The sequence below is a fragment of the Passer domesticus genome, chromosome 1 (assembly GCF_036417665.1).
Source record: "Passer domesticus isolate bPasDom1 chromosome 1, bPasDom1.hap1, whole genome shotgun sequence".
Taxonomy (NCBI): domain Eukaryota; kingdom Metazoa; phylum Chordata; class Aves; order Passeriformes; family Passeridae; genus Passer; species Passer domesticus.
The window spans coordinates 122,860,212-122,886,107 of NC_087474.1; the positions used below are offsets into that span (position 1 = coordinate 122,860,212).

General features: G+C 39.3%; 1 protein-coding gene across 3 annotated transcripts; it reads right to left on the bottom strand.

Annotated features, from left to right (window-relative positions):
- Positions 1–855: 855 nt before the first annotated feature.
- LOC135279325 (kinesin-like protein KIF20A) lies at positions 856–24,756 on the bottom strand. Of its 3 annotated transcripts, none has more exons than XM_064386649.1 (19): positions 24,721–24,756; positions 24,233–24,378; positions 22,999–23,073; positions 19,843–19,962; positions 18,821–18,959; positions 18,547–18,731; positions 15,325–15,421; positions 14,639–14,833; positions 14,443–14,554; positions 12,906–12,977; positions 11,271–11,417; positions 10,482–10,647; positions 8,849–9,019; positions 8,057–8,196; positions 6,428–6,593; positions 4,743–4,860; positions 4,598–4,665; positions 2,940–3,059; positions 856–1,763 (listed from the first exon to the last, which is right to left on the bottom strand). In XM_064386649.1, exons 2-19 carry the CDS (start codon positions 24,359–24,361, stop codon positions 1,491–1,493), a joined length of 2,493 nt encoding a protein of 830 aa, XP_064242719.1. In that variant the 5' UTR covers positions 24,362–24,378; positions 24,721–24,756; the 3' UTR covers positions 856–1,490. The 3 variants fall into 3 exon arrangements, with proteins under 3 accessions (XP_064242719.1, XP_064242704.1, XP_064242715.1); XM_064386634.1 differs by having other exon boundaries at positions 14,639–14,836; XM_064386645.1 differs by lacking the exon at positions 24,721–24,756 and adding an exon at positions 24,470–24,600 and having other exon boundaries at positions 14,639–14,836.
- Positions 24,757–25,896: the final 1,140 nt, after the last annotated feature.

The following is a 25,896-nucleotide window of genomic DNA, read 5'->3' on the forward strand; positions in this document are numbered from 1 at the left end:
GCTAGACAGGGTGCCAAGGTGTAGCATGTTTGAAATGGTATTATGGAAATTTTCCAGTATTAGCCTTTCCTGATGATTTTTTTAACTTCCGTTTTAACTGCTTTTCCTAAAGCAATTTGTACATAACAGCTTTCTTATTCAAGAGATCAACAGTGAGCGTCTCATAACTACACCAAAATATTTTTTAATAGCTGAAATAGTTTATGTGGGAGTAGACAAATATTTTAGAAATTCTACCTTGCAGGGATTATAGGCCTTCAGAACTACTAAAACCAGATAACCCTGTGTTTAACAGAAACAGTTCAAAACATGAGAAAAGCAGCGGCTGAAGTACAACCTCTACAGCCTCGTTAAATAGATGTCAGAGTGATTACTGATCACAGACCAGCCCAAAACTCTCAACAAGCTGGCAAGAGGAGTCACAGCAGAGCAGGGCTGTCCTCCTGTCACACGGGAAGGCTGCACCACCTACTGTCTCCCCTGGGAGGGTGAGGTTCTTGCTTTGAACTCTGTCCCCTTCCAGTGTGAGAAACTCCCTTCCAGGGACTGATCCATCCAGTTTACTTAGAGATTCCACAGCAAGCCTCCAGCAATTACAGGCATTCTACTTCCACAGTAGTTAAAAATCCCCTCACCTTCACTGACTGGAAATGGCTCTAGGAAAACTGCTTCAAATTTTATCATGCTCCAGTCTTCCATCCTTAAGCTACTAGATAAAAGCTAAGTAATATAATCAAAGATATGATTCTTTCAAATCAAGATCATCCTATATCAATCACTGATGTTATTTAGGCTCTAATTTCATGATCTTTTCTTATCTTGGTTTTGCCGATTTATAAAATGAAGAGTCAGAGCTGAATTTAGCAATGGAAAACTTTATTAAATACATGTTTCAAAACTTAATACATATTCCTAGTGGAAATTAAAATTTTATTAAAACAAATTTCTTCACAAAGCCAAGTTAGCTGAAAAATAGCAAGGAGCCAGATCAGATTTAATTTCATCACCTTCTTTAGCAGTTTGCTTAGTTTGGTCCCAAGAAGGGAGTCTCCAGGGTAAAACCAGAATATTAACTGAAGAACCATGCTATTTTAACTACTTAGGATTAAGTTTACAAGCCATGTGATTTCTAGGAATCAACAATGATATAAGTTATGAACATAACGAACAGCAGATGAGGGACATTCCACTTTGCATGAACCACACATTTATCAGTACAGAAGAACACTATAGCAGTTACTCCAGAATTAAAATATACATACATTTCTCAAATCACATCCCTATATCAACAGTAAAAGCACATGTCTAGACTCAAATTTTTATAGCTCTAAATTCAACCCTGATTCAATTAAAAAAGTACTGTATTAAACATTCTTCTCAGTCAACATGAAGATGACAGTGAAGATGGCTTCCAAGAGTGAGAAAGGGCTATCAACAGTTTGGTAGCTAATAAAGAAGCCTAGTAATTGCACATTTTGGTTTCTCAAATATTATTTTGCTTTATGAGGCAACAGTTCTTGTTTTCTTGAATAGGGTGAAGCCTCCTCGTACTTCCCCCAGCCTTTACCAAGAGGTGTACTTGCAGGGGATGCTACTGTGGATTTAAGGTTAGCCAGCAAACCTCTCCTGGATTTCTGCTGTTTTGACTCCTCTGCAAAGAAATTCTTTTTCTGTTCTTCAAGCTCTTTTTGCAGGGAAGACACTGTTTCTTCAAGCTCAAGAACACGTTTAGCCCAGTTCTGAAGACTATTCATTTCTTGATCCTATGAGGATAAGGCTGTGTTAAGTATGTGACCACTGCATGGTCTCTCATGCAGTTAATTTTCTGGTTCACATTATTTTATTAAACCCATAAACACCCTTGTTATTACTATGCCATATGGCCATTCACTACCCATTTCCTCTAAATTACATCAAAGTAATTAAAAACCCAGCAAACTACAGGGCCATCCAATCTAGTTAGAGACCAAGTCTCTAAAAAGCTGATGCTAAAATGCTCTGCCACACTATGCAAAGAATTGATGATGTTCTAGGAACCAGATAAAGGTGGCTTTCCTGCCTTGCAATTTCTGAAAGCACAACTGGCCAAATCAAAACTCTCGTAGCATGAGTGTGCTAACCAGGATGAGTAAATGCTTTGAGTGGGCAGAATACAGTCTTAAATACACTCTGTGGTTAACAAAATCACCTTCCTATTAATAAGGATAGGAAGGTAACTTCCAGTTAAAAAGTTTAAGTCAAATAATTTTTAGTCTCAGATTTAAACTAAAAAGTATGCAGAAAGTAATCTAATGTTCAAAGAATGACATCACTAAGCAGTTATTATACCTGCAGATTTGTAGATTACAAGTGAGGTATAGATTCAAAATGCCAAGAGTTGAAAAGTTTAATTATTTTTTTTTAGGAATCTAGTTGATATCTGAGGGTAGATGCAGTAAACTTTAGGAAGTCTCTGATTTTGCAGGAAAGATGTCTATTTCTGTGTTAAACAGTTTATCTGCCCATATCTCTCGTTCAGTTTGGCTACTTCTGGCAGGACCATCAGTATAGCTGTAAAGCCAAAGATCCTTAGGCCTTATTGCAGTAGCATTTGTGCACTGACACCTTGCTTGCTTCAGCAACATGGCTCATGATGAGTTCTAAGCAGTATTTTCTTTGCTTGACAAGAATTCATGACATCTTTAGATTAGCAGGCTTTGTCAGCAGAGTTACCCTATTGACAGAGTCTATCCCTTAAGCTGAAAAATGAGTTTTGTCTTACAAAATTCAGAGTCAAGTAGTGAAACACAAGGCCTCTGAGCTCATAATTCAGGAAGTTAGGCACAGAAAAACTGCTAACATCAAAACAAATGCTAATTTAACAGTGGTTTTACATGTAAAAAGATGCAGAAGCAGCCAGTACAAGCCATATTTAAGTTGTTTTTAAATCACTGACTAACCTTGAGCATGATTGTGTGCTTCAGCTGACTGTTTTCTTCTGCCATTTTTCTGTGGCCTTCATTAGCTTCTAGCAGGGCTTCATTTAGTTTCTGTATTTTAAACTTCAGAGATTTTATAAGCTGAAAATAAAGCCCATACACATGGAAGTTCAGAAGAGCATGTTTTACATTAATTTTGTTTATCACTAGAACAGTGCAAACTGCTAGATCAAAACAAGAAAGTCTGCTTCTCCCAGCCTCCTCTGTCCCAGCTCATCATTTTAGGTGATAAAATGCAGCTGGAGCATTCAAAGGCTGTTGTGTTGAAGCTACTGTGATTTACAGACCTGCCAATCAAACAGTAGCACAGACCAAGCTACATCTGGAACAGCCTGCTCCATTTCAGAAAGAGTAGTTCAAAGAACACTTTTGTCTCATTAATACTATTCACAGTTACCACAGAAGACCTCACCTTTCAGATGGGAAAATTAATGGATTAAGCCTAAGCCCCAAGAGGCAAAAAATTCTGAAGCAGAAAAATAGATGTGACTGTTAATTTACTTCTACTTGCTAAAAAAACCTCACACCCTTAGCCCATGTTTAATGGCTGAATGGGAAGAAAAAAGTGGTGAATTACAAGTCACACATGCACTGATCTTTGGTTTAAACCAGTTCATTCCATCAGTGCCTTTCTGCTGCTTTGCCTTTCTTCCTTCAGTTATTGCCAGGAATCAATCTCATCATTCTAACACTGTCTAGCCACACAAACCAACCAATAACTTTATCCTCTTAACAAGCATGAAAGCCAAACTTTCACCAAAATATGAAAGTGACATGGGAAAATGTAGAGCTCTCAAAAACAGTGAGAAAACAAATCCTAAGGCCATAGCTTGAGACATTAAACTTGGTAAGGGAACAGTTATTTTTGGAGTACTTTCTTAATAGAAAGATATTTAAGTTCTCTTTCCATTTACATGGTTTATTAGAACCAGCTGGAACTGTTTCTCCAATCCCTAGTCATATGTAATATTAGAGAAAGAATCAAGACTTATGTCTTCTCCCCACACCCTCTTTAAACATGGGAAACAAACTATCTGTACAAGAAGATCACTCAAGGAAGAGAATAAAAATGCATATTTAAAAATTATTATTTTCCATAATTCCCACCTCTATATGGTACTTGGAGCACAGAGATCTTGTTGGAAGAACAGAGATACTTACTTTACTTAAGTTTAGAGTGATAGTGGAGTTGAGTACTTCCAGAAAGGACTGTTTTAAGGCACTATTTTGATTTTAGCTCTAAAATCTAAAATATTACCAGGTTCTGTAACTGTTCCCCTATGCAGAAGCAGGCAGCATTTCAGGAAGGAAAGCTCTGAGGTCATGGCAGCAATGTTTACAATAAATTCCAGCCCAAAGCTAAACATACTTCCTTACTTCCAACTCGCACCACATTCACCATGAATTGTTACAGCAACAAATAGTTTTACAGACCAGAATAATGACAGAACAGTCTCTGGCAAAAGTCATCCACAATTGAGCAAGGGCTTTATTTTTTTAATAAGCTCAATGCCCATTTGCAGGAATTTTCATGCATGTCTACAATGCACATCTTTAGGCATCAAACCATGACAGATTTTACAACCATTATCCCCAGACAAATACTAAGCAAGAGCTACCTCTTCCTTCTCTTCACATTGTTTCTGCAATCCTTCATTGGCTCTCTTCAACGTGCTGTCCATAAGATCTATAGGCAAAAGAAAAGTTTGTTTATACACATTACCAGGAGTAAACTGAACTTTGAATACCCAGATTCATTCCTACCTCGTTCCATGTTATTTTCAGTAGTCGGAACAGCCGAGCTCAGATTTCCCAGAGCCAACAGTCTCCCTGACTGTTCATCAAGCTGCCTTTCCAATTGCAGTATTTTCTTCTCTCTATCCTGAAAAAAATAAGGGCATATGGTAGAATTTGCCTGCACTTCTGCTTGATCTGGTGCATTAGTACACATCCTTCAAGTACACCATGCACACATGTAACTTTAAATTATTTCACAGGTTATGCTTAGGAAATCACACTCAGGTCACAAAAACATCTAGGAAGAAGTTACAAATGAGTCAACTCTTCCAGCCTGAGCATTTCTAAACTCTATTAAAAGTAACCATATGGCAGAAAGGAAACTTCAGCATGTATGTGCTAAACATTGTTGCAAGTTACCTTGCTGACTAAGAAAAAAACTTACTTCATAGAGCTACATTTTAATCTCAAACTCTTTCCAGAGTATCTGTCAGATTGCTGGCGTGGTGTTTCAGAGTGAGAAATCAAACAAGTGGCATCATCAAGAAAAGTTATTCATCTATTCTGGTCTCTGAAGCTGCCCACCCGGATTCATGCTGTTCTCTCCCTTTGTCAACTAACCCTTCTACATCTCAGGAATTTCAATAGTTTCTTCTCTGACTTGCTACCCAAAGTATCTTGCTCTTTGAATCCTCCCTTATGCAGCCTCTTGGCCAGTAAAAGAGCACTATCAAAACTCTTTTTGTCCACTTTAGTATAGTGTATAGCTAGCATTTAATTGAACACAGAAACAGAGTCCAAGTGAGGAAAAGAGACAAATTTAAAGGAGATGGAAAAACAAAGGCCATTACATAATATGGTGTTGCCTGTCAGCACCTGAATGGAGAGCTGTAAAAGCAGAAATATTTATATATCACAATCTACAAGAGAAACCCACTTCTCAAGTCTTGAAAGGAACCTGCCTATCCATAGAGTGTGATGGCTTATCAGTTCCAGAACAGGAGAGTGCAGTGAGAAAGCTCCTCTGGTGGATACCACAGCTGGTCTATTCTTCCACTAAAAACCTTCTGAAAACAACAAGACCCACAGGACTCATCTGCTGCCTGGATGCACTTAACCATCTATGCAGAGCTTAGAAAATTGAGTTGCTCATAGCTAACCTGGCTGCATTGCAAAAGGAGTAGCAACTTACTAATGCCAAGTCTGAGCAATTCTATGTTTAAGTACATTCAGGAGATTCAGTTCTCTCCTGCATGAAGTTGAATTTCTCATCAGTTTCTTATCCCACAATCCTCCCACTACCTCCAGACCACAGATTAGATATAATTAAAATAGCTATCCTGTAACAAATTCCCCATCACCCTTTCAGAGTGGCATTTTAATCTACTTCCAAAGATCTCTAGAAAGCCAGACTCCTGTATACATCATTTCCCTGGGTGTTCCAGTCATTGCACCGCAAAGCTAAAGATGACTTGGATTTAACTGAACTGTGCCCTCAAAAATCAAAAGGTTTAGGTGTGCACTACAGGTGGTGCCAGAGAAAAGACATCTGTATGCTTATGGTGAGCATTAAACACAGAACAGCAAGGCTGAACTGCTAGTTATTTTTCTTGTTTAGTGTTATATCCAAAATCCCAGAGTGATTCTGATAAAGAAAAGCAAAATTTACAATTAAGAGGCTAGAGCATACTTTAATGGCAGTCAAGCCATACCTCAACTTTCTCTTGTTCAGCTAGAAATTCTTCTATGGGAACATAATGCTCTTCAATTTGTTCCATTGCACACATATATGCATGTTTCTTAATGGCCTCTTTATACATTTCAAATTTGCTCTCGAGTTTTTCTTCATAGCTGTCTTTCATATCTTCCAAGCGGTTGCTGAAGAGAACATGTTAGTTATGTACAATGTGTTTGCATTCCAGCCAGTACATGGGACTACATGTATTTAACTGAGCATATTCAAGTTATTTCTCTAATCAGAAATAGTGAAACAAAAAGACAAAGAAGCACTTTTTTCCTTTTAATCTCAATGATCCTACAGACTTGCACCAAAATGTAACTTCTACTTGGCATATACCAAAGAAATGCTATAGAAGAACATATACTTAACACCCATCAGAAAAATGTTATAGAAATTAAGAAAATCAACCAACATACAGCAAAAGAAGTGACCACACCCATTTAGATGTTGTATTTGAAACATGCATCCTGGGGCCATCTTTCACTTTGGGTTTTAGTTGTTGTTTCCATTCAAGATAAACGCCAAATTTATTTTCATAGAATTATAAAATGGCCTGGGTTGGGAGGGACCTTAAAGTTCATCTAATTCTCTCATCCCTATCATGGGGAGAGACACTTTTCACTAGACCTTTCCAACATGTCCTTCAAACACTTCCAGGAATGGGCATCCACAACTTCTCTAGACAACCTGTTCCAGTGCCTCATCACAATCACAGTAAAGAAATTTTTCCTAACAAACAAGCTTAACCAGCTCTCGGAGTTTGAATCCACTCCCCCTTGTCCTGTCACTACATACTCTTGTGAGAAGTTCCTCCCCATCTATTATTTCAATACTTTCCACATTTCTGACAAAATTTAAAAACATGCCCCATCAATGATGCAGAAAATCACCTCAACTGAGAAAAAGCATCAGTGCTAATTCATGTGTTTGGCCAAAGGCAACCAAACAATTTTAAAGCTAGTGCTAGAGGTTAAATCATAGTGTGCTCAGCTGGCTCCTTAGTATTAATTTTTTAACAATTCAAACAGCAGGAAACTGATTTAAAGAAGAGTTAAGAGGAAGTGAACTCAATTTGAGGACTCTGGACTTGAGAAAAAAACCTCCTAAATTAACAACAGTGCAGGGTTCATAATTCATAAGGGCACAGTAATTCATAAGATAGTAAACTAACAGTGGCTCATAAGTCATGCAGAGGAGCTCAAAAGAGATGTGATTGAAACTACCTTAAGCACATGCATGCATATTAACGTGACAGAGTCACGTTTTTGGAAAAATAGCCTCAGTGGAGTACCTGTAACAATCTTCCACATCTGCTAAATAGTAATAACAAGCCAGGACAAGCTTCAGTAATTACAAATTCAACAGAGGAAAGTTGAACAGAAAGCAGCATTACTTTTTCACTTAAATGGGAAGAGGCTGATCTGAACAAGTTTAATGTTCTTTCTTCCCTTTCCTTCGGAGGTTTTGAAATTGTCCAACCCTGTCTTCTCTAAATAACATGAGTAGATCTGTCCTGAATATACACATGTATGCACATACATGTGTAAATGCATACACGTGGAACCCTTTGAGTCCCAAAGCAGACTGCAATGTGACTTGCCTCCAGGCTTCCTCGGTTTCCAGCAGCTGTTGGAACATTGCTTCTGCCATCTCTTTGCGTATCTTCACCTCCAGAAGGAGCTTACTTCGCCTTTCTGCAGCTACCTTCTCCTTTAAGTCCTCTGCAGCTTTCAAGAGGTCCTAAATTTAAAGTATTTTAGTTCAAAAACCAAGACTGAAACACATATCAACATGCATCTCAAACAAAATATTCATACAGGCAGACATCCACAGAGGGTAATTTTTACAAACTTATGGTTTTTTGGGGGTCTGCACCAAAGTTTAAATATTTTCAAATATAAATTTCTACTGCAAATACATCCTGTGTTCATCTTGATGGTGTCCACTATGACAAAATTCACTTCCATTATGGCATTTAAATGTTCATTTGTACAGCATAACAACATAAGACCTACTTGATTTTTACAGTTTATTGCTATTAGGTTGTATAGCTTTGTTTTTAAAATGCTGTGTCTTAACTCGTTACTGCTGTTACCAAAAAAACAAAGGCACAAAAAACTAAATTATCTTAAAGATATGTACTGCTTCCTTAGTCTTCTTGTTGGGCAATCAGCTGAATTCCAAATTTAGCACTTGACCTAACTAGAAAGCCACAGGGCATCCTTCCACAGCTACACTGAACTAGGCCACTCTAAGTCTAGTCAGTCTGACACTGAACAGAAACTGAAACTTCCCATTTGATGCAGCTTTCAGTACATCTCTTATGCTAAAACAATATAAGAACTAACAGAATGGCTTCCTTGGGTGCAGTTCTGAGTAGACACGTATTTACCTCGTGACTCAGAATGGTGATGTCCACTTCCTCTTCTGCAGAGGTTTCAGCACTGTCAGCGAAGTCATCTACAGATGTGTTAGCATCAAAGTGCATCATAGGTTTGCCATCGCCTCCAACTAGCTTTGGTGGAAAATAGCCAAAATTTTTGGGCAGGATTGTCTGGATAACCTGAAAAATCCAGAGGTGATTTACCAATGCTGTCGATATTGTAGGTATCAGGATACCAGGAAGAAGTGGCATAAATGCATTGTTGTATTTACACAATCATTTAATGATTACATGAATGTCAACAAAAGCTTACATGCTTTTTAGCAGAAAAAAAAGAATCCATCAATGTAACATAATTCTTACATGAACATAAGACTTAAGTACTCTAAAAAGATTGAAAATGAAATTATCTGCTAGCAAACTTAGCATACTTGTCTAGACAGGTGGTTTCTCTTCCCCTAAAATATAAGGGTTTTGGTGTAGTTTCCTGCAAAGTTAATGAAAAGCAGAAAATCCCTACAACATTTGCTCCTTCCTGAAACAATATGATGAGGATTCAGAAATTCATGCTATTTACATAAAGATTTTAAGTAACTATGTCATAGAACAGCATGTCAGAGAAGTTTGTCTCCATAGAACACACTTATAACAAAAGTCACACCTGAAAAGAATTAGAAAAATCTTCCTCTCTGAGATCATATTAGACATGTTATTACAGATTTGTAATAACATGACAGAAATAATCTGTGGCTCCAGACTAAAAAATTACTGTGTTTCTGCCATGAAACACAGCACAGCCCACCATCCCACTCCCTGCAAGAAGCAGCTTCAGGGAACTTGGATGAGGTTAAGGCCAAACATCAACCCCAAGTCCTGAATTTAATGGGAGATTGAGACAGGGAGCAGAATGAGGCCACCATAATCCAGGAGGAATTGGTCATTGACCTGCTACAGCACATAGACACACACAGGTCTGTGGGGCTGGATGGGATCCACCCAAGGGTACTGAAGGAGATGGAGGAAAAGCTTGCCAAGACATTTCTTCATTGTTAATTACTTGCATTTAACCAAATAGGAGCAATGCAGTTGCAAAATATCTCATTTAGGCTACAGAAGAAGATGATACTCCTTTTACCACCACCACCAACTGTCCAAGAAGGTGTGAACAACTCATCTTGTGCAACAGATGTTCAACTGCACCCAGGTTAAGTAATTCATCAAGAGTTTGAATTGAAATCCTGCATTTCCTCAGATACATGGTATAAATCAGTCATATCTGAAAGTGCCCTATGTTTTACACAGAACATCAGTGGTGTAGAACTGAACAAACAGACACCTGCAGTTTTCTTAACTTCTTACCACAAATAGATTTGAAGATGGGAAAGACTACTAGAAGCCTTTTAGAGAGAGGCCACATACAGAAGAACTAATATGAAGAATCAATAATCCAAATCACACTGGAATTCATACAACCTGATAATTTCAAAAATCACTACTAACAAAAAAAAAACCAATCAAAAAAAACAAACCAACAAAAAAAACCCAAAAAAAACCCCCACAAAAATAAAAAACCAACCAAACAAAAAAACCCACAACAACAAAAAAAAAAGCAGAATAGCAGAGAAAGTAGATATACTCTTACCTGTCGGGCTATAGCTGAAAATTTCATTACATGCAGTGTTTCATCATATGTGGAAGTATGCTGATTGATGTTTACAATCATACAAGCTTTGCCTTTCCCACAAAAAAATGGCTGAAACAGACGAGTCAACTTACTTTCTCTGAATGGAATGTAGCTTGGCTTCATCCTCAGGGAGGGAAAAAAATAAAATTGTGAAACAAAATAAAAATTGTAAAATTGTGGGCTATTGTAGCTCACCTTAATTCTGTGTCTCTCTTTCAGCAAAGAGATCCAGTAGGATGCTCATATTTTAAGCCTAAGTGATTTTACATCAAAGAGCAAGATCTTTCCTGGATTTCCAATAAACTCCAATAAACTGAACTATTTAAAAGTAGCACATTGTCTGCATCACAGTTTCCTAGTGTTCCAAAGCAGATAGTGGAACAAGGCAAAAAAGTGGAACAATCCAAAAGCTAAGTACAGGTCATCTATCAGCTGCCTGATGAATCTACCTGTATAATTTGCAGGTGGAAGTGAAGATGACAAAACTGAAGCTTTGTACACAAAGTGTATTGTTCATATACGTACACTAAAAAAATGTTGTTAGTTTGCTGCAAATTGCCTTTTTTTTGCTCTACACAAAAACCAGTTATGGAGAACTCTGCAGGTATTACAGTGACATCTATAATAAAGAAGACTTAAAAGATTTTGTAGATTTCCATTTTTCTCTGTGCAAACTACTTGCAGAAATATAAAGGGATCCTTAGTGTTTCCACATGAAACTTGGCATATAAATAACTTGTCACTTACTTTGGGTTTTGATTTTGCTTCAGTGCTGCAATGCACTTTCCAAGGATGTGAAGAGAATTATTAATACTTCCTGCTTCTTTTAGTCTGTCTCCAAAGACATGTGTTTTATTGCACCTCTCTGAACCAGCCAAGTCACAGAACGACAACCTGCATGGAAGAGTTATCCAGAACACACACATGAAGTCCTTCCCAGCTCAACTCAGAGCTCTTTGCTTGGCTATAGCAATTTTTTGCTGCTAAACTTGGGCCACTGAATTGTCCCTTATGGCACAATAAGTTACAATCAGAAAATCATCCTGGATAATCAAGGAATTCCATAGATTTTACTTTATATTAGGAAAGCTGCTGAAATACAGGAAACTCTGGAAGTGAGCTAATTTACGTGACTATACCATTACTGACTAATACATAAATTTATTTAACTAAAATTATTTGTAAGACCATAAACTTTCATACAACTAAAGCATGAAATCCTATACAAATTAAGGCACATATTTCAAGTGTATGAAAGCCTTATGTTCTTTATCCTTTCCAGCACAAGATGAACAGCTTTTTTCTTACTTAAGATACCAACTCTGTCATTCACCTAACAGCTGCTGCAAGTTTTGCCAGGGGGATATACTATGATAGAGAACAGCAAAAAAATACAGATGCAGTCATTTTCTCAAGTTATCTTTTCTTGAGAGTATTTATCACTGTAGCATCTGACACTTAAAGGTGTTATCTCACAGTGAGGTATATTTATTACCATCCCTGCTCAGCAGAGACGAGAGAAATCAGTAGAAGCTAGGACTGAACTAAAATGTTCTGTTACATGCTGTCCTCATTTTTCTGTATCAAACTTAATTAATTAGAAGAAAAAAAGACACTTCCCCAAAAAAAGCTACCTAAATGACATCAGGCCAGAAGATTAGGCTGCTTCCTTTAAACCATAAAAGAGTAGAGACTGAAATATAAGGACTTAACACTGCTCTTTCAGGGTGCATTAAATGCATAAAATGCATTAGCATTTTATATTAATGGAGAACAGTTTTTAAGTAAATCATTTGATGGTCCCCCCTTACTGTACATTGGACCATGGAACAGTCTGAGATCATGTCAGCAGAATTCTTTTGGGATGATAGATTTTAATTTGCATTCTAGGAGCACACCAAATGTCTTACCACAAACTTTTGACCCATGAAGACTGCTCTGGTCCCAGAGCAGAAAGATAGATTGGCATAGGCAATGCCAGCCCTGGGGCCTTCAGCACCAACTGCTGCCCTCCAGCTGCAGCGATCACCCTGCACCAGCCAGACACTTGAATCCTGCTTACCAGGACATATAGTCTGGTGCTACATGGTCTTACTCTGCCACCGCCTCCCCATTATGTGAGACAATAACATTTTCCTCAATTTGGACAATACTGACAGAGCTGCTCCAGCTAAACCTTAGAGTAAGAGACGGGAAAACACTTCTGTGCTTGTCCCTTATGAGCTTCCAGTCAGTTTATGTGCTCAGTAGAGTTCTGATTTCCCTCCCAGCTCTCAGAGAATTTGTTTATTATTAGAAAGTTCAGCAGTTTGGCATGCTTACACCTTAATAATTTTTCCAAAATATTTACATTCTTGGTAATCACATGAAGCATTCACTTACTCTGATACTCCAAGAACACGTGGCTGATGCTCATCAGTTAGCTTGAGTAGCCTGATGGAAAATATACTGTGACTGGAATGGAAAGAAGTTCTTTTTAATAATCAGTTATGAAAATTAAGCAGTCACTGAAGCAAAGTAAAATTTGTATGCTACAGAAAGCTCAGTGGTAAAGAGGAGACAAAAATTAATTATAGAATTAATAACTAGTTATCTTGGTATATTACTTCTGCAATGCATTCATTCAGCAGCAAAAAAAGCTGCATTTTATGACTTTCTTTTCACACAGGAAAAGGAAAAATACCACGTGAAGCCTACAACCTGTCTTGGAGAAAAACACCAAGCCAGTTCACTGAAGTCTGCTGATCAAAAGAAGAGTAGTCATGTAGCCACTTAATATAGAAAACCTTTGACAGTATCTAACTCAGCAAATCTGAAGGATTAACTTAGAAACAAATGATGAGAAGAGAATAAGTTCTAGTTTTACAGTCCTGTAGTTTTGCCCACCTCAATATGCACAGTTACTTGTTTGGTTTTAAAATAATTGGTTTAAAATAATTGTTTTCCAGAAAGGTTGAGTTTGTAATACTTGAAAATCCAGTAACTCTGGTTTAGACAACAATCTACACAGACAGTAGGCATGTCTCAAACCAAAGAGAAAATTCACAAAACCAGAAGTGCCCAGTTTCTCTGATTCATCAGGAAGCACAGCACACAAACTTCTTTAGTATATTCCTTAAGCAGTGGGCATTCTAGGCATAAAACTCTGTAAGAAGAACATGCAATTTAACAGCAGCTGTCTATAGCTAATACAGAACATAACTCTTGCTTTTTACAGAAAAAAAACAGGCTTAGTAACAATATGATTGTATTAGCTAAAAATAAAACATGGCCCTTTCACACTTAAAGGACAAATTATTAAGAGGTCATTAAAATCAAGAAAAGAGGCACTTTCAATAGACATCATATAAACTTCTCTATTTCTTCTCACTCCATCGAAAGTCAGATTCTCCCTGATCCCTGCCCGGAGCTGGATAAAAATGTAGGGGTTTCATTCTTAAGACACCAAGTAAGCTCAGCTTGAACACAGCAATCTAAAAGCATCTAGAAAATCTAGCAGCACTGCAAGATACAACACAACCTGATCCTTCCTATATCCCCCAGTGACAGGCTCCAGGTTTCCAAGAATTATACTGCCAGTTATGAAAAATTAACCAGCTTTTCCTGCAATATCCTCACATAGCCATTCTCACTCAGCACCACTAGCATTTGCCAAGATGCACAGCCCTGCTGGCACTCAAAAATGAACGTGATTTGATCTTTTTGGTTGCCCAAAGACATGAATAGCAACCTGAGTGCAGCTACTACTAGTAACAGAGTCTCTCCTGGTTTTCTTTCAGAGAGAATTTCATAAAAAAAGCAGAATAATCAAGGGAATTATTAAACTATTATTGAAGAGTGGTTCATTTCACACATATTCTGAAGTGCCCTCCCTTCCCCTCAAAAGGGACAGAGTATGCTTATAATTACAGGAACAAACCTTCTACTTGATTGCTCATTCATTCTGGTACAGGCAAAACTTCGGTTCTTGTTTCCTATTTTTAGTAGTCTCCAGGCTTCTTCAGTGCTCTGAACCTGAATCCACTTTAAATCTGCAAAAAGAGATCTTTTACATACATTTCTGATCATCAGAGAAATTCTGTGCAACTGCCCAGGTCATAAAACAGTATTATTACCTTTAATGTAACAATTTCCTCCTTGATCCTCACAAATTCGTAGGACTCTGCGCCTTTGAGGTTTTGATGTAGACAAAATACTTAATAGGTCGTACACATATTCATTATAAATTTCACAAAAGGAAATCCACACAGATGCTTGTGTTCTTTGCTGCATATTAGTCTTGTGAATGTTAAGTGGAACACAGTTCTTCTCTGCTAACCCAAAACAGAGGAAGAGTTCAAAGATCAACTCATTGACAGATTTTAAATCAGTATACAGAATCTTCTAAAAGGACCTATAGAACCTGCTAAAGGAGAAGGTTTAGATACATCTGTATTGTACAGTTATATAAACAGGGATAACTTCAGCTTTATCCAAAAATGTCCAGACTTCTCAGCAGTCATCTATTACAAGAATATGCCCAAGTTCTAAGCTGATGGCCTTGCTTTATCACAGACTTCCAGCAGTTTATACATTATATTTGCAAAACTAAGTCTCCCTCATCCCCCCAAAAGGAGTGAAACTACCAAAATATTTTTATATAGTTGTGCTTTCTCCAGAGGAAGACAAATATGTAGTAAAAACCTATATATATTTACTTAGTAGTATAGTATAGGGATTTTTTTATCCACTGGCAGTAACCCACTAATATTTCTTAATTCAAATTATGTTTTTCCCCACACACAACAGTTTTCCACTTTACCTAGGGAGTTAGAAGGGTGATTGTCTGAAGTAGAGTTAGAAGACTCCAACTTCACATCACAGAAATTTGTTATAGTATTTGAGATGCTCTCTGTCTCCTTGAGAAAATAAAAGACTATTAAATCCACGTGAACAGATGAGAAAAGCAGAAGTTAAAAATTACAGCAATTCCAGTACTTAAGATTAAAATATTGAAGTAGTATTAAATGCTATGCCACCCTTACTCTGGCTGAAAATGAAATGTTTTAATACCACTGAAATATAATCAATAAATGCTCTTTGACATGAATCACATGAATTATTGCTTGCTGGTTCTCCCAGCAACCAGTTTTGGTGGACAGTTGCTGCTAACAATGGAGACTTAATTTCAGAGTCCTAGGAGAGGAAGGATTTTGTCAGACTGCCTTTATGAGCTATTGACCAAGTCTGAACAGTGCTTCAGTCATCCAGAAGAACTGGAGAACTTTCCTCCAGGAGTAATTGCCAAGGTGGTAGGACTTAAGTTATGACAAACCAACACTCTAAGTTGCTTCAATTCAGACTGCACTAAAAGGCCATGAAAAACAGACAACAGGACAGTTTCTTTAAGTATGCACATTTGCTGAATTTCTTTACCACCATCAGAATTGTTTTAAACCTGCCAAGAGTCAACAAAGCACAGCCTTGAAGCTACCTCTGGAAAAACTAATGTAACAAAGTAGCAACTCCCACTAGAGCCCAGCATCTCTACCTACTCCCTCTCTCTTTCCATATTTTATAGGCACCTATAAATCAGGACATTCTCCCTGATTTCTCTTTCCTGACAGAAGGTCATCCTACAGTAGGAGGGAACAGATCCAGAGAAGCAAAGCCTAGTGTTAGAGCTACTCAAATGCAGCACTAACTCGATCATGGATTGACTGCTGATGCCAACATTACCCACTTGGTACACCCAAACCAGAATTCTTACAAACAGAGAGGCATAAAGCCACACTTTGAGGTCTTCATTTTAGAGAGAAATAGCATAGAATAAATTACAACAAAATCATACAAGTGACCATTTTGCAGAAGCTGACTGCCTATATGATTGTTTGAGTATTAGAAGCCTAACCTAACCACACCATTGTTTGTGAAGTGCAAAGCAGGATATGGGACTGACACTCAGTGAGTGGATTAACTGTTGCTACACTGTTTTTCAAGTGAAATACAGAAGAGAGCATGAAGATGACTGCCTAAAAACAAGTGGGAATGAACAGGAACTGACATTGTTTGCCAACAACAGAAGCTGACGTTTAATAGGAAATACAATAACAGCTGGGAATAGGAATGCATGTAAAGCATCTTTTAATCCAGTAAAAAACAGTATTTAACCCCATGAAAAGAACCAGGAAAGGGAAGGAAGGGAGGGTATGAACCATGCTAAGCAAGAGTTGTTGCAGCAGTACTGCATACAGAACATAAACAGTAGGACATTAAGTGCTGCAGTAACTCACAGCAGTTAAAACTGGGAGAATGAAAGGAACAGCAAGCTCTTTCTGTGAGATGTGTAAACTGAGCCTGGGAAAGGAGCCTACAGAAATCCATGTCAACCAAAGCCAAGCCCACCAAAATGTATCTGCTCTCAGATTACAGCTGAGGGAGCATCCAAACAGTGATGCTATTCATTCACAAGATAGCAAGAAGCACAGCTTCAGAACTGGAGATCACTGAATTATCCCTGTGGAAGCATTGTAACACACAAACTGGGTCCTGTCATGGAATAGTTTCCTGATTCATCTTCACCTGTCCTTCTTGATGGTGGAGTGTCGCTCTCTTTGCACTGCAGTGCATCAGCATCTAGATCACCTACTGCAACATTCAGTTACTAAGCTACAACTAAGTCAGACTGATTTAATAGAAGGAAATATTTTTATAGAGTTATCTTTAAAATAAGATATTGACCTTTTGTTCCAGACTTTGGGGTCCTGCCTGTTCCTCTTTTCAAGGCTGCAGCTTCCATAAAATTTTTGGAGGTATTTACTAACCTCCCAACCATCTCAACTTTTCTTTAAGATGCCCTCCTCCTCTCTGTGCATACACATACTCAGAGACACTTTCAAAATAAATATGTAATCTTTCAAATATTTCAGATTTTTCATCTGAGATATTTCCTCAAGAGTTTACCAGACTCAGACTAAACAAAGTTTTGGGATGCAGGATATAAATTAAGCAGCAAAATTTAGTGTGGAACTTAACATATTAATTTGAATCATAGAAGGATATTTTGTCAGGGTTAACTGGAGCATTTAAACAAGGTTAGTGTTAAAGACCACAGAAAAAAGAAAATCTAATCATTATTTCTGTACATCCCAGAATTAATTTAGAATTGCTCTGAATGATAACCAGCTGAGCCTACTGCGTTCTGGGATTAGATGCACAGAATCACAGTTCAGGGGAAAATGTTCTGAGCAAAAGGAATCTGACAGCAAACTGCAACTGGACTTAGAAGCATAAAATAGTCCCAAGTACATGGATGCCCATTTTCTGGTGAGACAGTTTCTTACTATAGAAAGAGAAATTACTAAGAACAGGAGGGTTACCACAGTAAAGACTTCTCTATTCTACCTAGAGTCTTCAAAGACCAGCCTTAGTCACATACTATCCCCTAAAGCAGAGAGGAATCCTTTTAGAACATTAATTTTGTGACACCTGACTTCACTTGCTGAGTCAGAAAGCTTCTTTATGAAATTATATGAATCACAGGTTTATAAGACTGTTTTTAAGACTGTCTTCCACCAAAAGGGACTCTCTCTGCCTTCTTCACTGCCTCTGCTAAGCCAGTGTTATCATCTCTGCTGAGCTGGTCCAAGCATTTGAATGACTGCACCTAGATGCAGCCTGGGAACCCCACCTGCAAGAAGAGCCACTTAACAAGAACCAGGTTTTAGCTAGGTCATGTAGCTGTCAGACTTTTCTAAGGCTACTGTCACCACAGTAGCAGTATCAGAACTGCTCCTCTAAAGAGGAGACTTCTCACTAGAAATTGAGATTTGGGTTTCTGATGGTTTTTGGTTTGAACTGTGTGCTGCAGAAAGTTCTTCCAGTTTACCCTGAGCTCCAAAACCAGCCAATTGTCTTATTATTCCAAGGTTAACCAAGCATGCATACTGTATATTTTCATAAATATAAAGAATCAATAGTGGAATAAAGACTTTTAAAACTTCCTGTCTTACAGAACAGCTTTAAGAAGCATTTGGACACTGACCTCTTTCAGTGATGCAAGAATAGCAGTTTTTAAGGCTTCTTCTTGCTTAACTTGTTCATCTTCTAGTTTCTTAACATCAGTGCTCAAATATGGTTTGAAGTTCATCTTCAGGTAATGTCTTCCTCTTATGTGGTTAAAAATCACATCAAGTGAGCGAGGTAAAATACCAAGATCTTTGGAAGTCCCTTAAAAATATTAAAAAATTAAGTGTAAGCATTCATGTAAGCTTGTCATTGGATTTTACTTGGGTTTTGTACATGCAAACATTTTATACCTTGGATAGTGAATGTCTTGCCTGCATTTGTAACTCCATAAGTAAATACCAGTCCATTCACTCCATTAACATACGCTCTTAGGATATCTTTCATTGAGCCTTCAAAAAACTCACTCTGAGTAGTTTCTGGTCCAAAGACCTAGGATAAGGGAAAGAAAGAAAAAAGAAGGGATAAATGGCACAAAAGTTTAATAAGCCAAAATATTAAGTACTGATTAGACATGACTGATTTTTCAGAACAAGCTGAGTAGGAGACACCAGTTTAATTTCCTGTCTTGCCTGAACCCCTTCTGATTCAGTGTTTTCTGTTGGGTTCTCACAGGATGCCTGCTTAATTCTGAGAGGCACTCAGGCTTGCACTCATTTTTGACTATTTTCCTACTCCTAAAATAAACTGCTCAGAATTCTATTGAGCACATGCTGTTCAGTGGACACTTTCAAGAGCTCTGCTGGTGATGTAAAACTCCCTCCTCACTCTTCACCAGTTTACCCACAACTGATGAGAAAATCAGCATTACAATGGTCCAAATAACTCAATCCCTGGAATTGTTTATCTTTTGGTACTGTAAGAACAGAATTTCTTGCAGTAGGCAAAGCTAAGAAATTTGCTTTCAGTATAGAAGGTTTAAGCAGTTAAGCTGCTATGCTTTCAAAAGGCAGTTACTAAATACATGCTTACAAAAATTCCTACAAACAGAAGGTTTCTGAGATAAAAGCATCTGCAGGAACAGCAGAAGCACAGTAAGTTTGTGCCTACAAGATGTTTCGGTAGCATCTAATCAAAGAAAACCACAGACCTGCCAAAGAAGCTGCCTTGTCTCATTTAATAGGCACCTCCATTGTAATACAGCTTTCCTGACAGCTTATCAGTAATTAATAAGCAGGTTGTTTTTTTTTTTTTTAAAAGGCAAGTACCACATGTAATTAAAATTTTAAAAATCACATTGCATGAAATAATAAAAAATTCAGCTTTCATTATAGTGAAATACACAAAACCAAAAATTAGAAAGAATTTGGCTTACCTGAGAAAAGGTGAAGCTGTGCACAGCATGACCAATCCCTCTTTCACTGTTTTTCATTGCATAAGACTCTTTGGGTGCATTAAGAATTACTGTCTGTGCATCTTCAATAGTTACACAGCCCTTAAAAAACAAGGCAAACCAAAACACAACACAAAGTTATTCAGGAAAAAAGCTATCTGAAAAAAAAAACCAAAAAATTAACACTCCCTCCAACAACCTCTGAAAGCTGAGTGTCTTCACCCATTTACCAGAGCTACAAGAAGTCCCACAATTTACCTATATCATCTCGAGGCATGTCACTACAGAGGTGTTCACTTCACATGAAAGCCAGAGTACAAAGTCAAGGCAATCCTTTGGGATTTTTGAAGAGGTAAAAACTTTTACTAGCATTCCTTCCATCAACTTTTCCTTGTGAGCACTTTCTAAACCCTTGTATGTTGTGATTGTGACTTGCATAATCACTACAAAATTAAAATCACATAGAAATCTACTGGTTTTCCACATCAGTCATTTTCAGTGTGAAACAGACTATGAGCAGAATTTATGAAATAAATTAAGTCTGAAGCATTATCCTTTGATGAATAGTGTTACCAGTAATGAAAGGAACTGAATTAGTTTCAAGTAATTTGATTGCTATTCTCAATTAAGTAAAGGTGAAATACAACTACCAAACACTTACTAGCTAGATTAATGTAGGATGCAGTGTAAAAGAAAAATTTATTTTATACCAGATAGGCTACCAAAGATGCAAAGTGAGCTCCCAGTATAGCTTAACAATGCATTTTCTGAAAGGATTTAACTTAATCTGACATTTATGTTCAGAGACTGGCCAGAACTTCTAAAGCAAATAATCCATGTGTGGTGTGTATGTAGGAAGCACTGCTGTTCCTAGGAGCCTCAATTAACAAGTGTGATCATTAACTGATATAGAAGCTCTATGCCAGTAATTAACTGGTACAGATCTTATAGCAGCCTACAACTTGCTCACCAGGAAATGAAAATGGGCAGGCACTGATCTCTCTGGTGACAAGACATGAAGGAATGGCCTGAAGTTGTGTCAGGGGAGGTTTAGTTTGGAAATTAGGAAAAGGTTCTTCACCCAGAGGATGGCTGCACACTGAACAGGCTCCCCAGGGAAGTGGTCACAGCCCAAGCCTGACAGAGTTCAATAAGCATTTGGACAATGCTCTCAGGCACATGGTGTGACTCTTGGGGCTGTCCTGTGCCAGAAGGGACAGAAGATGTACTTTGACTATCCTTGCAGGTGTCCTCAAACTCAGCTTATTCTGCGATTCTGAGAAGCTCTAAGAAACTGCTTTCTGAATTTAGACCAATCACCTGCTCACTGTGCCAGGCTCTGAACCTATGTAGTCTTCAACATTTCTCCCACATCAGCAGGGACAGGAGTGCTGGGCAGATGTACTAAACCCTAGAGAGCTACAGAATAATCCAGGATCTGCAGCATGTGCCATCAGCTGCCACCAAGCTCATAGCAGCCTGTGAGTAGAGGCCCAAAGCAGTCAGATCTGCAGAGATGGAAGCCAGCTGGTAACAACTCACTCCACTTGTCTCCCCCAGCTAACCCTGCAGGTAAGTTGGCAGAAGCTGGACCATTTCTGGCACCATACACATCATTTGTATCCAAAAACCATAACTTCCTACTTTCCCACAGATGACTCTGGAGAATTGCTGACAGGAGTACAGAATTGCACCCAGAGCTCTTAAGCTTTACTTCCATAAACCATTATTTCTGTAAGCATCAACTACTGATCAGTTAACCTGTTGATTGTCTTTGTTTAAAGCATCAGCCTGTAACTATAAGAAATAGATCTCGGGTTCTACTTTTTCTTTTTTTTCTTTTTTTTGTGCCAGATTTGGAACAAAGGTGCTTTCTTGAAAATTATGCATGGCAAGGAAAGATAAAAGACCTAAAAATTAAATTGATCTGTTTGATTTAACAATTAGGAAGGGGGGCTAACTTAACTGTTTTGTGTGCGTTTCTTCCATTTGTGATCAAGCATTTTCTTCTTGGATTCAGGTGACAGTAAAGAAAGTAGAAAACACTAAAAATGTTTAAGATCTTTCAATCATTCTGTTTTTGGAGGCTGAGAAAAAAGCCTGAATCCCAAGAAAAACAAATTCTACAGCTAAGAGATTGGAAGATCAACTATTTCAGCCTGAACTACTTGCAAACAAAAAAATTTAGACAAACATCAATGTTCACTTTTTCCTCCCTGTTTTTAAGAAATGTCTGACTCCAAAGAGGAATGTACTAAACAACTCCTGAAACAATTTGATTTTGCAAATCAATTTACACTTGGAGCCAGCTCAGACTGTGGAATTTACCAAACTAGAAGCACTGTGGAAGTACACATTATTCAAGGAGAGCTAAGAAAAGGCAAAAGAAAGCTGGGGGCAAGGAGGAGGAGGGAAGAATTATCTGAGTGAAAACAATACAAAGGTTCCAACTCTGGTAGATCAAAAGCAAGAATGCATTTTTTAAAAGCAATTTGCAAGAAGTAAGTAAGAACTAACATTAAATCCTTCTTAGAGCTCTTCAAGCTGACCTCTCCTCAATCAGCCAGCCTGCAAAGACAAGAGCTAAGAGATGATATAGAGACCTTGTCCTTCTCAGGACAGACAGCTAAAGGAATTCTTCACATCAGTGCCCACAATGAGGGAAAGGGGAGCACTTGTAAGTGTTTGTACATGTGTGTGTATAAAACACTGAAGCATCTGAATCTGACAGTGTAGAGGTTACAGAGGATTTTGGACAGGCTGAGCAAGAAGCCACCAGGATGAGGTAGGAGATTATTCAAGCATTTCAAAGAAGCTTAAGGGTCAGATACTCAAATTATGCCTAGAATTGCAAAATATCTTCCAAGGAACTCCTCTGTATCTTCAGCTCTACAGAGAGCTGACACCAATTTTTAAATAATGTACCCAGTGAAATTTTGAAGAGCTAGAGGTGTGCATACAAATTATAAAAAGCCACAGGAGTGTGGGAAAAAAAAAAAAATCTTGCATCTATCCAGATGCCAAATAATTCCACATAAGGGCAGTACATGGCTTATGCAAAAGAAAGTTCTGCCTTACAACAACTATGTGTTGTTCAGGGGAGTTAAAAAAATGTTATTTCTTAGTTCTACAACAAACCTGGGATTCATGGCTTTCAAGCTCTGCTATAGAAAAGGGTCTCACTCTCAAGAAGACTTTCAAAGGCTCATACACCTATTAATTAAAAAGAAAATACAAAACACAGTTATAATTGCCACTTTTTAAACAGAACAGCCCCAAATCATATCAGCATAGCATCTGATACAGTGTTTCCTATTTTATATTAATGTCTTATTTTCCTTTCACATCAAGGTGAGACTCTAAGCTTTTATTTGCCTCTTTCCCTTCTAATGTCCTCAAGTAACCCTTTTCTTGTGGGCTCCCCCACTCCCCCCTCCCTTTAGCATTCTTTCACGACAAAACCGGTATTTTCATTTTAAAAGAGCACACTATCAGAGGCACAAACTGCAGTGCTTCCACCTTCTGGCCTCCTGCTGTACTGAATTCAAGCTGTGTTATCCTAACAGCTGCTGCACAGCACTTGGATTTCATATGGAGCATTAGCACTGACTGACACACTCCTAGCCTCAAGAGACCACTTCCTTACCACCATCCAGGCACCAGACCCTCATCTTCCTCACAGCAACAAGCAGGCAACCATTCTCAGTTGCTCAGGTGGCCTTTTCCATCCCCCAACAGTCTGCCCTCCCAGGTAAAGCAATAGTAGCAGCGAGCATTTTAGAGGGATGCCAGCACTCCTTCCTTTCTTAAGGAGTTTTACTCTTCACTTTGGCAACATTTCATTCAGCAGATGGATTTACCAGAGTTCTCCACAGCTCTGTCATGACCAGCAGCACTAATCAGACAAAGCAAAGTCACCTGAAGAAAAGTCACCCGGGAAACAGATCCCTCTAAAAAGGCAGAGCTGGGGATATTATCTTCTGCTGGAGCACAGCAGAGCATTATAGATTTTTAATTTCTAAGCACCTAATCAGCTTTCACATCAAGGATCCACGTATTTTTTAAAGCTTATTAAAAAGAGCAGTACAGTTTCATTACATTCCAATTGCAGTTACTGAAGTCCTTTACTTTTTTCTTAAAATGTAGTGCATCAGACCGCAAAGTATTGACCACGTGTCTGCTTTTGGTGCAGATATGGCTATGACCCGTGTGTAACCAACCAGAAATAAGCAGAAGAATCAAACACATCTCAGAAGAAGAGGAGTACAGCAGTTCTCACCAAAGAAACATTTATTAAAGCTTAAAAAAACCCCAGATCCACCAAAAAACAACCCAGCATCACCAGAATACACCTTGTAAAACCAATCCGCACCTGCTGTTCCTCTGTATTAGGCAATACTGTTGACTCCAAGGGTGAAGATTTACCCTCTACACTCAGCAAAGAAACCGATTCCACGTCACACACTTCCATGGGAACATCGTTTTTCCCTTCAACAGCCATCGTTCTCTGCAAAGGAACTTAAAGTGGGGGAGGAAAAAAGCCCATCATTTTCTGAGGGAACGGACAAAAATACATACAGAGCATAACAAAGATAGGACCAGCTCGTACATAAACAGGCACTCCCGAAGAAGACAGGACAACCTAGAGAAGTTTTGGGGAAGTACGACCTTTAAAAGAAAAACCACCCGGCAGGTTATACTAGGAAACACTCAAGGGAAAGCGCGCTAACAGCCCCAGCTGGGCACGGCTCTCATCCACCTGCAGCCCCCCCCCCCCGGCAGGCTCAACACCCGCGGCCACCCGGGCTGAGGGGCACCCGGGATCCCGATCCCGCTCCCCCTTCCCGGGAGCGCCGCTACCTCGGCGCGCGCGAGAACCCGCGAGCCGGTCCCGCGCAGGGCTGGGGGGGGCGTTTTGGGAGGGGAGGCGGGCGCTGATTGGCCGAGCGCGGGGCAGCGGGAAGGCGCGTGCAGGGCTCCCTCGCTCCGGCAGGGGGCGCCGCCGGCCCGGCCGGGAAGGAGGGAGGGAATGAAGGAATGAGGGGAGCGGGATGGAGCGGAGCGGAGCAGAGCGGCGTGGCTCGGTACGCAGGGTTTGCTTATCGTCCGTAGTAAGGCGTGGCGGTAAAGCAGAGCTTTGAACCGACAGCCAGGCGGCCAGGGGAGAGGGGCGTTCTCCTGGCAGAGGGGGAGGAGGAGGGGAGGATGGGCGGGGGAGAGGCGCGTACCTAAATGTTTCCATCCGAGCGGGTTATATAAAGTTAGCGGGCGTGTTACGCAACCGCTCCGGCGCTGTAGAAGTAGAAAGCGAAGTTAGGAAATAAATAAAGTCGCGAAGCGTGTGGGACACTGGGAAGCCAGGAGTGTGCAGGTCAGGGACGGCGGGCAAGGCGGGAGGAGCCTGGAGGAACTCCGCGCTCCAGCGCCTTCCACAAGCTGCGGACCGAGCGTCCCGGTAACAAATGCACAGCCCTGCGGTGTGAGCCGGCCTGTTCACACAGTAGGCGGGCAGCAGAAATATCCGCGCGGTGCGGGACCCAGACACAAAGGTACAGTTGCAGCTGTGTTTCTAGAAGTTGGAGACAAGTGGAGATGACAAAGGAAATTGGTCCGTGAAATGCCGCAGATCAAAGATCGGTGGGACTTCAGGTTGTTTAGGTGTGCTTAAGAGGCGCCCGGCAAGTCAGGGGCACAGCCAGATGTAAGCAGATCCAAACCATTCCAGTTTTGGAAGACAGAAATAGCGTCAAACCTAGCCGAGATCCCGCCAAGTGCTTTCAGTCACAGCGCTACTCTGGTAATCAGGAGGACTACTTGAGTACAAGCAACTAATGTCAGTGAGTGCAAAGTATCTCCCCACGTGCTATTTGTTTGCCCATTTATTCTTGTAAAGAGCAACCCATATAATATAATTCTACAGCTAGAAGTATTTGTCAAGGCAGTTTTTATCTGTGGCATAGTACCAGAAACAGACTTTAAGGAAGACTCAGGTGTTTTGTGTTGGGGGGTGTTTTCCCCTCTGCTCACACAGTTGGT

Coding starts and splice junctions, on each gene's coding strand:
- LOC135279325 (XM_064386634.1), bottom strand. CDS start 24,361: ATGGCTGTTGAAGGGAAAAACGATGTTCCCATGGAAGTGTGTGACGTG. Junction 12,978..14,442: donor AATGAGCAATCAAGTAGAAG/GTTTGTTCCTGT, acceptor TTTCCATTCCAG/TCACAGTATATTTTCCATCA. Junction 4,861..6,427: donor CTGAACAAGAGAAAGTTGAG/GTATGGCTTGAC, acceptor TATTTTTTTCAG/GATAGAGAGAAGAAAATACT.